Source organism: Nannobrachium achirus (assembly GCF_963921795.1).
Source record: "Nannobrachium achirus genome assembly, chromosome: 1".
NCBI classification, from domain to species: Eukaryota; Metazoa; Chordata; class Actinopteri; order Myctophiformes; family Myctophidae; genus Nannobrachium; species Nannobrachium achirus.
Window position 1 is genome coordinate 56319427 of NC_137810.1, and position 9996 is coordinate 56329422.

A 9996-nucleotide genomic window follows, 5' to 3' on the forward strand; every position below is an offset into this window, starting at 1 on the left:
TGATCATTTATTGATTTCGGTACACTCAAGACACATGGAAAACAGTGTTCATAGGCCTTTTTTCCACTCTTAACTTAGATACACTAAGTCAAATCCTCTGTGTTAATTAATGCATCCATTTAACACTCTGGATCTTTACAGTGAGTGTATAGTCAACAGGATCACAAAAGGATTTGAGTTCCCAGACAAACCTTGCTCAAAATGTGAGAAGGGTTCAATCCTCCTGTCTGCAGCAAGGCAGACCCTATTGAAACAAGACCACTACTGTGAACGCCGGCAGATAGGGTGACGACGAGAAAACAGGTCAGACAAAACAGTTTTGTTCTCGCGGAGTACTCTGATATAGGTCTGTTTTGAGGCTCTTGAATGTCGGGTTCACGCTTATGAAAACAAAAAGTTGTTCCTCAATTCTTTCTGGTGAATGAAAGTGGGTCTGTAGAGTAACAGCATCGTAAGATAAGACTGCTCTGTGCCTTTGGGGACCAACGGCGTTTCATTTCTTGATTTCACTTTTCCCTACAAACACTCTTTTCACTATGTCACACGCCCCCTGTGACAAAAGAATGGAGACTGTGCCAACACTAGTGTTTAGGGAAGTGATTCCCAAAGCTAATCCTCGGGATCCCAGGTAATGCTGGTTTTCCATCCTGTCTGGTCTAAAACCTGGATTTGTGCGTCATGCAACAAAAAGCAGATCAACAAGCTCACAACGTGTCACGCTGGGGACGTGCTGTGTGCATGTAGATCTGCTAACTCGCTGACTAGACAGCTAGATTTACACTGGGTGAATGGAATTAACTTCCTGGTAGGATGGAAAACCAGCATTAACAGCAGTCCACAGGACCGGGACTCCCCTTTTCAGTCAAGAGTGTATCAAAAAAGCACCTCAGTTAAGGCAAGACCCACCCGCGGAAGCTTGCGATTGGCTGCGCGGAGGTGCCGAAAGTCGGGGGGATGAAGATTGACTATTCTGGCCACATGGTTTACAACTTCTAACAGCGCTGAGTCGGCTCATGCGATCTTTGCATAGTTTGCAACGCTCGACACGGCGACTCGCTCGCTAGCTCGCCGGTGTCTCACGTGGCTCAAGGTTGCCTGAGACGGCACGCCTCCTTCTCCAACTTAACCGAGGTGCTTTTTTGATACACTCGAACTGAAAGACGTGCAAAAAAGGGACTCTCCCACAGGACCTGTATCAACTGCAGAGGCAGTCTGAAACACTAGGGGCTGACTGTGGCAGGAGTAGGTTTGGCATGGTAACAAAACATTTCTGCTGAGGACCTAATCATGGTAAAAACAAGAAAAAGATCGACTTAGAAAGTATTGCAATAAAGAAGGCCTGGGTCATGCAGTAAACTTATAAGATAAGTCACTTTTTGATTTCAGCTGTTTTCATTACATGTTAGTTGTTAACCATCTGTTCATAAAACATGTATTACATAATAGAAAGAAAAACAAAATGCACTCACTTGAACAACAATAGTCAATCATAGCCAAACAACAATCCTCTGTGTAATGAAAATGTTCATTGCAATATTGTTATGGCTAAAATGCACAGGCTCAGCTCGCCTGTCTGTGAGGTATTAAACAGGTAAGTTCTTAGCATCAATGGTGCAACATCCTGTTCCTATAGGATAAAGAGCTGTCCATACCGTCTCCGACCACCTAACCTTTCGTCGGAAAGTTTAGACTTTCCGACGTGCACCTCTCCGAACTCTTAATTCGGGGAAATGCTTTTCAGAAGTTGCGAGTTACGTCAGTTTGTAGTCACCGACGAAAAGGTCCGGTGGTCGGAGATGGTATGGATAGCCCTCCGGTCAAGTTGGAGATTGACCCCTGGAGAGGCGAGGGCAGGGTGAGGAGATGACACTCATATGCGAGCTCGTTCCCTCTGTAGTCTGGAGTTGTAGGCACGAGATACCGTGTTCCAAGCATCCATATACCTGTCCATGCACATGGCAATGCATTTCTGGGGAGACAAGAGATACAAATGTATTTAAAGCTCTGTTTTGAGAGAGTTCCAGTGTCAATGAAATATATATACATAATAATGTAAAAATAGGCCTTATTAATTGATTGATTGAAAACCTTATTAGCAGTTTGCACAAGACAGTAAAGTTCAGATACAAGCAGTGCTTAATAATTCCAGGGGGAACAAGGGGGAACACCTTTTTGATTGGATCCGGCACCTATTTCATTGGATCCGGTGGGTCCGGTACCTATTTGATTGGATCCGGGACCTTCCCTTTCCATCAAAATATTGCTGTTTGTCCATTTATGTTTTCATCCTTCCAAATAGAAACCTTTTTGGTTGCAGCATTTTTCTTTACTTTATATGTTCTTGTTTTTGTTGTTCAATTTCTTGTAATTGTTCTGATGTGGTGCTCCATAGGTGACAGTAACACACAATAAACAACCTATACACACATACATTGGTGTCATAGATTTTTCTTTTTAATGTGCCAGTTATTCAGATCGACTGAAATCGCTCTGACAAATTAAGCACTGGTCACACTCAGTCACAAGGTCTACAAATGGGATTTAAACCCAAGAAAGCACAATATGGCTTGATTACATTGGGGTCCTTTGAACTCATTTCATTGAGACATGATGTGGTAGGGGGGCGCTCTCCATTCCGACATGTCGCCACTCTGACATTGACTACTTATTGTCGGAGTGGCAACACTTCCATAGAGTTTAGGTTTAGGGTTAGGTATAGGGTTAGTGTCGGAAAGTAGACATGTCGTAATGGAGACATGTCGGAATGGAGACCGATGTGGTAGTGCTCTTGTAACATGTTCTCGTGTTAATATTTTGCTCACAGCCAAGTGGAGGATCACTGTAACGTACCTGTTCAGAGTTGTCCAGCGAGCTGCCTGGTTTTCCTACACATTTCTTGAAGCATTTGTCTGTCATTCTCTGAAAGATGATGGCATAAAGATAAAGAAAACTTTACTGACCATTATACATTTAACATGAAATGGAAATGTGTCTTTGGCACACAGGCGGTCAGTTTACAACAATAAAAACATCATCACTTAGAATACACAAATGCATTAAAACACTGTATAAAATGCACAACAGCTCAAATGAAGGACAAAGAGGGTGGGGGGTAGAGTCATTGTAAATCTGAATTGCCTATGGCAGTGGTTCTCAAAGTGGATTTTAGGGACTCTCTAGGTTCCTTTAAGGGGGTCTAAATGGAGGTCACCAGCACTTTCGCCTATAACATATTCGCCTACACGCATTTGGTCCTTTCGCCTGGCATTTTTGCCTTGGAGGAGAGTCTTTTCACCTACCTATCTGAGCCATTTCGCCTACCCTCAATTCTGCTGTCAGACTGTCCATGTTTGCAAATTATCTCTTTGTCATTTAAATATTATAGTGACTGTGACAGTGGTGTCAAGTGAATCTGACAGACAAGGTTGATTCTATAGGCTATTTAGGTGTAGCATATCTTATATAGACCTATATAGGCTAATAGCCTACATATATATTTTGTATAGCCTATATGTTAAAACAATATAGGCCTACAATACTGTTCATTTTACAATACTGTTCAATACTGCACCAAAGAATGTATAGTATCGGGACATGGATTAATTAATTATTTGGGCGCACCTGATTCCAATAGCTCTGTATTTATGTGATTACTATGGAGTGCATAGGATAGCCGTGTGTAGGTTTGACATGTAACACCACTGTCACAGTCACTATAATATTTAAATGACAAAGAGATAATATGAAAACATGGACAGTCTGACAGCAGAATTGAGGGTAGGCGAAATGGCTCAGACACGTAGGTGAAAAGACTCTCCTCCAAGGCAAAAGTGCCCCGCGAAAAGACCTGGCGAAAATGTTATAGGCGATTATGCCTGACACCTAAATGGACCTTTACAAGGTTGTAACTTTGACAGTGTACACATGGAACCACTGTCAAAGTTAAGGGGAGACCATCAAATGCCAAAGTTTGAGAACCAATGGCCTATGGAACGGTTGTATATGTCCTGAACTTTGTTTCCAATACTAGCCTGGTTAACTAGCATTAGTTCATGCCATTACTTGATTGATTGATTGATTGAAGAGTTTATTAGCCGTTTGCAGTAGGAAAAAGTACCGTTTCATGACAGTACAAATCACTGGTACAATGTCAACTAAAAGGAGATCCTATTTTAGCTTATTTACACAGGAACCCCTTTATGTATCTCATACAACATTGAAAGACAGATAGACAGACTAGCATGACATGAAGCTATGAATGCAACCAACGTTAATCAACTTTAACAATCACTTTCTCACTACAACAGCAGCCCTACACAACACAATATAAAAATGATGCAATTCAATGAGAGACATTGGGACGCTAGCTAAACAGTGCTAATGTGGTGCTGTAACGTTGGCTTACCTGCAGTATCTCCTGCGCGTTAGCTACCGCAATCTGGACCTTGACCTGCTCCATGATGGTTCCAGAATCCATTTTACCTCCTGCTCCAACGTCCGAACCGAACCCGTCCATTTCCAGCTGTGATATTTGTTTTCACTTCAGATTTAATAATGTTATTTTGCTGCACGTGTGTGTGAGAGCCAAGTGATAAAAGTTAGCCAGTTGCCCTTGACAGCGCCGGAAGGTAGAGTGCGTCATTTCCGTATACACGTTGCAGAATGGGAAGTGTAGTTTTTTTGGATTGGTGGTTAGCTACACGCAACACACATGTTTGCCACTTGGTGGCGTTGTATTCAAAGATATGATTATTTTCACAGGGAGGTTTCAGTGGAGCGGATTGGATTTCACTTTAAAGGGCAGCAAGACTGCTCAGAGGTTTGGGTTGTGTGGTTACTTTGCCATGATGTGACTCCAAAGGTGCACAAGAAATGGAAAAATTGATTAGAAATTGATAATGAACTCTTTTGGCATGCAAACGTACACACAAACAGTTGATTCAGAAAATATAGAACATCACAAAAACCTGTAGGCCTACTGCTTGTTATTTTTATTAGTAGTATTTGTTTACAGTGATTTTTGAGAGCTGTTTAACCATATAATTAAAGTCAACGAGGGGCATATTTTTAATGATAATTCTTTCCTTTTTTTGCCTCCATGTTTTTAAACAAAAAAGGCAATTGATTGATTGAAGACTTTATTAGAAGTTTCATAGGAAAAGGTACAGTTTCACGAAAGTACTGTTCACTGGTACAAGGTCAACTAAAAGGAGATCCTAGTAAGCTTTTCAGCTTATTTGCACAGGAAACCTTTATGTATCTCATATAACATTGAATGACAGACGGATAGAACACAGTACTAGAAATATTGTCAGAAATAAAAACAAAATAACAGTGCAAACATATTTAGCCTATATACAGTAGATATTTACAATAGAAGGGTCAAGCTGGGCTAGGTTTGTTACAATAAAGACAGACAAGTATAAAACAGCTTAAGACTGATGTCAAAAGGAAATGAAAACCAAAAACAAGACCAAATAACATATAGGCCTTCTGTAGATGTAAAGTAGGCTAAAAGCAGAGTCTTGTATTGTATGAATCGAGTACAAAGGGACCCCAATACAAACAAGCCTAACAGCTCTCTTGTGGTTTTTATCCTTTTAGTTGACCTGTATCAGTGAACTGTAGGCTACTGTCCTGTACTTTTTCCTATGCAAACTTCTAATTAAGTATTCAATCAATCAGTCACAATTTAACAAAACCAACATAAGACCATAATCAATGGAGCAATTGTTTTGTCTATGAAGCTACATCATTCGCAAGGTAGGCCTAATACACAACCCCAACCCAACCCAAAGAGGTTCTACCTATAAGTGATCTTGCCTTAATGTTGGATTATGATTGAAATAGGATCATTCACATGTCCCCAATACACAGACTGTCATTAGACTAGCATTCTGTTCTTCTCTCTTAGGGGACGTCAAAGCATTGTTTTGGTGTTGTTGAAGAAGCCCAGACATGAGGCGGTCCCCACTCCCCACTAGGACCCCCCTTACTGTATATTTCAGACTGGATGACCTCAATGTGATGGCCAGCTGCCATGAGACAATCTACATGTAATACAGTAGGCCTACACACAATAATCACTAGTGGAGAAAGTACTCAGATGGATTTCCCTAAAGTAAAAGTATACCACCAAAATGAAGAAATACTCTTACAAGTTGCAAATATAGGCTATACAATGCAACGGTTTCATGTTTTTATAACTTGATACATTGTTTTGTGTATTGTCCCTGTCAAATAAGTAAAATACCTATGTTTAAAAAAAGTACTCAAGCTTGTAGATCTGCTTTTTTCAAATAGACAAAGTATAAAACTGAGCCTAATTGTTAAGGTATGTTTAAGTAACTTGTGGTGTAAAAGGTACAGTACAATGCCTCTGAGATGTAGTGGAGAAATAATATCAAGAAATGAAAGTAAAAAAGTACACTGACAAGTAGGCCTACAATACCAGAGTAAATGTACTCAGTTACTTTCCAACAGGCATATTTCAGACTGTATGACCTCACTGAGACGCGGCCACCTGCCATGAGAAAATGAACATGTAATACATTAGAGACAACAACACAGTGACCGTTACTGTCCGCCTCGCTGCAATGCAACCAGTCCACTGCTCACTGTTGTGGTGCTGGGGGGATTTGAAAAGAAATGGTGGGGGGTCTGACTGGCAGTATGGCTGCCTTAAGAGCAATTAACAATCAGTTATACAGTGTGCATGGTGTACTTGTAACCCCCCCCCCCCCCCCCCCCCCCACACACACACACACACACACACACACACACACACACACACACACACACACACACACACACACACCAGGGACATGCTGGGCCCCTGATTCAGCCCGGGAAAAAGAGTTGGAGAGGCCCTCATTTGCTATAGAGAGAGATCTCTCTCTATAGCGCTGCTGCTACTCAAAGATTTGCCATTTCAGATCATGACAAGTGACAAGCCAGTGGGCCAATTACATGAGTTATATTTCGTTGTTGTCGGGTGGAAACCTTGTATGCCCAAAACCGTTTGTTTTGTATTTATCATTTTAAAAATGATTTAAACTATAGTGAAAACAGCCGATCTACAAGCACACAACGCCTCGCTACTTTTGTGCCACGGCCTTGTATGATGAAGCAGGGCTTTGCTTTGCGAAAAAATGTACTATTGTTTCTGCCCGACATTGTTTCTATTGTTTCTGCCCGGGAATGAACCGGCCGTTTGGGAGTTGTCCCGCTTTTCCCAATGGCCAGCACGTCCCTGACACACACACACACACACACACACACACACACACACACACACACACACACACACACACACACACACACACACACACACACACACACACACACACACTAATCTGGCCCCAAGCCACAGGAATGAATGTGGCGGTGGGGTTGGTGTGGGGGGGTTAAAGTGCAGTAAAATGAATTAACCTCAGATTACAATCATGAGTTCATTAAACTAATCTTCTTAAAATCTTAATCTCCCATTGGCACACTTGTACATGCATTTGATTCTATCAGGCAACACTTAAACATGGCCTAGCAGATGTTTTGTGAATGTGCCCCATAAAGGGGCACATTCACTTTCAAAATAACTTTTGGTCATTTTATCATCTAATCAGGCTTTTATGAACAACCTGGACAGTTTTTAATTTGCTTGATTCAATATTTAGACATTTGATGTAACTTCAAACTCCATTTTAACCATAATACCGGTAGATTCATTAAAAACACACATTATTATTTTTTTCTGGTGACTCATACTACCCTCCTAATACGTGAGCAGGCCGTGTTTTTTCAGTAACTTTTTTCATTTATTTCTAATATTTATTTGGGAAAATGGAAAAAATTAAATACAATAAAAGATTATTAAAGATAAATGAAAAAAGTTTTTGAAAAAGCACCGCCTGCTTACATATTAGGAGGGTAGTATGAGTCACCAGAAAAAAAAAGAATGGGTGTTTTTAATTAATCTATCATGGTTAAAATGGAGTTTGAACTTACAATGGGTGTGTATGGGGAGGTGTCCTGCAGGAGAAGGATTTACATCAAATATCTAAATATTGAATCAATCAAATTAAAAACTGTCCAGGGTGTTCATAAAAGCCTGATTAGATGATAAAATGACCAAACGTTTTTTTGAAATATCCCTAAGGCGGTGTTTGTAGAACAGTTTCCTCTATTCTGTGTAGCCTATTTATTATTTTTTCCTGACATAAATTGTTGTTTGAAATAGATGGTTTATTTGCACACACACAGAATGTGTCCCCTGCATTTAACCCATCAGCGGGCAACCACTGAGCCACTGTGCCTTCCAGTGAGAAGGGACTGTAATAAATAAATTGAGTTGACAAAACAACAATAATTGAATAAGATAAAAGGATACAAAAACAATCTATACCCCTCCCACCCCCTAAAGTTCCCACTTTGAGAGTCACAAGTTCACAACCCCGGTATCTTACTATAACTATACCATTTAATACACTCACATACGCACACACGCACGCACGCACGCACGCACGCACAGTCGCACGCACACACAGTACTAAATAACCAAGAAACAGACAGAGCAGACACACACACGCACGCACGCATGGCCACGCAGTTACGCACGCACGTACGCGCGCACATGCACGCACGTACGCGCGCACATGCGCGCGCGCACACACACACACACACACACACACACACACACACACACACACACACACACACACACACACACACACACACACACACACACACACAGTACCAAACAACCAAGAAACAGACAGAGCAGCAGCAGTTCATGATCTTCAAAAGCAGTTGTTGATTGACAAGGAGTGGGAGAGAGAAAGAGTTGAATCAAAAAACTGTGTGAGAGACACAAACAGAGAGAGAGAGAGGGAGAGGAAACCTGATCAGTGTGGTATCGACCCTGGCCAGCTGGTCGTGGTGCTTACGGTGTTGATGGTGGTGGTGAACCGAGGCCCCCACAGGACTTTGAAGATCAATGGGGTGGGTGGGCATATGGTCACTCACAGTCAGTTTATTTCTGTGTTGATGCCATCAGGGTTCAATGTCCACCACAGTGTGGGGGCGGCAGTGGCTCAGGGGTAGAGAAACCGCCATTAGAACACGGAGGGTTCCCGAAGGGCTCCCAGTTCGATCCCAGGCTCCCTCAGAGTTAGTGTCGAAGAGTCCTTGAGCAAAACTCTAGTCTGAACCCCTAGTAGTTGCTCCTGGTGCGCAGGTTGGTGCCTTGCATAGTTTCCTCTGCCACATCGGTGTATGAATGGGTGAATGGGTGAATGTAATGCACAATCTCTATAAAAGCACCTTGGATAAATGCACCATTTACCAGAGTCTTTATTGTTGGAACCTGAAAACACCAGAAAATCATTTCCCTTCCTGTGTCATTTCATGATTTCAAATGTATCTCTATATATTTTAGTAGGTGTGAACAGCAGTATATCCAACATCTCTATTGTTTGAGCCATTGTAGTGTATCTTGGAATCCTATACACCCATGACCACATACATGCTGTTAAGTAAATAGTCTGGTTGGAACTGTGAGACATTCTTGAGAAGTTTCCATGAACCTCATGATTGCTTGAATCCTTCAGAAAATGCTCGGAATTTAGCTGGAGACAATAACCCATGGTGCTCTGAAGGAGTTTAACCTGCCATATGATCAGTAATGACCTTTAGCTGTAGCCCGCATCAAGTGCAGCCAATACTATATCAGCTCAATTCTAAAGTGATATAACAATGGAGTCCTTGGGTTCCCAGGCTCCCAGCTAAATGATTCATAATCTACATGTATAAGTAAATAAACCAGAATGTAGAAGTATTGCTATTTTGACCAGTTTCACTCTATAAAGTAGCCTACATAGACATTAAAAGAATAATTGTGACCGGAGGTCGCAGTTTAGTATGTGAAAAAGACAGATGGCCAAGACGGCCCATATCTGTGTGGCTGGTTCTGCAGACAGGGATCTCCATGTATGGGCATAA

The 9996-nt window shown here is 41.5% G+C and overlaps 1 protein-coding gene across 1 annotated transcript; it reads right to left on the reverse strand.

Moving 5' to 3' along the window:
- Nucleotides 1-25: 25 nt before the first annotated feature.
- timm13 (translocase of inner mitochondrial membrane 13 homolog (yeast)) lies at nucleotides 26-4611 on the reverse strand. The gene is made up of 3 exons (XM_080723742.1): nucleotides 4406-4611; nucleotides 2851-2919; nucleotides 26-1969 (listed from the first exon to the last, which is right to left on the reverse strand). Exons 1-3 carry the CDS (start codon nucleotides 4514-4516, stop codon nucleotides 1871-1873), a joined length of 279 nt encoding a protein of 92 aa, XP_080579868.1. The 5' UTR covers nucleotides 4517-4611; the 3' UTR covers nucleotides 26-1870.
- Between the last annotated feature and the right edge of the window lie 5385 nt (nucleotides 4612-9996).

Coding starts and splice junctions, on each gene's coding strand:
- timm13 (XM_080723742.1), bottom strand. CDS start 4,516: ATGGACGGGTTCGGTTCGGACGTTGGAGCAGGAGGTAAAATGGATTCT. Junction 2,920..4,405: donor ACGCGCAGGAGATACTGCAG/GTAAGCCAACGT, acceptor ATCATCTTTCAG/AGAATGACAGACAAATGCTT. Junction 1,970..2,850: donor CGCTGGACAACTCTGAACAG/GTACGTTACAGT, acceptor TTGTCTCCCCAG/AAATGCATTGCCATGTGCAT.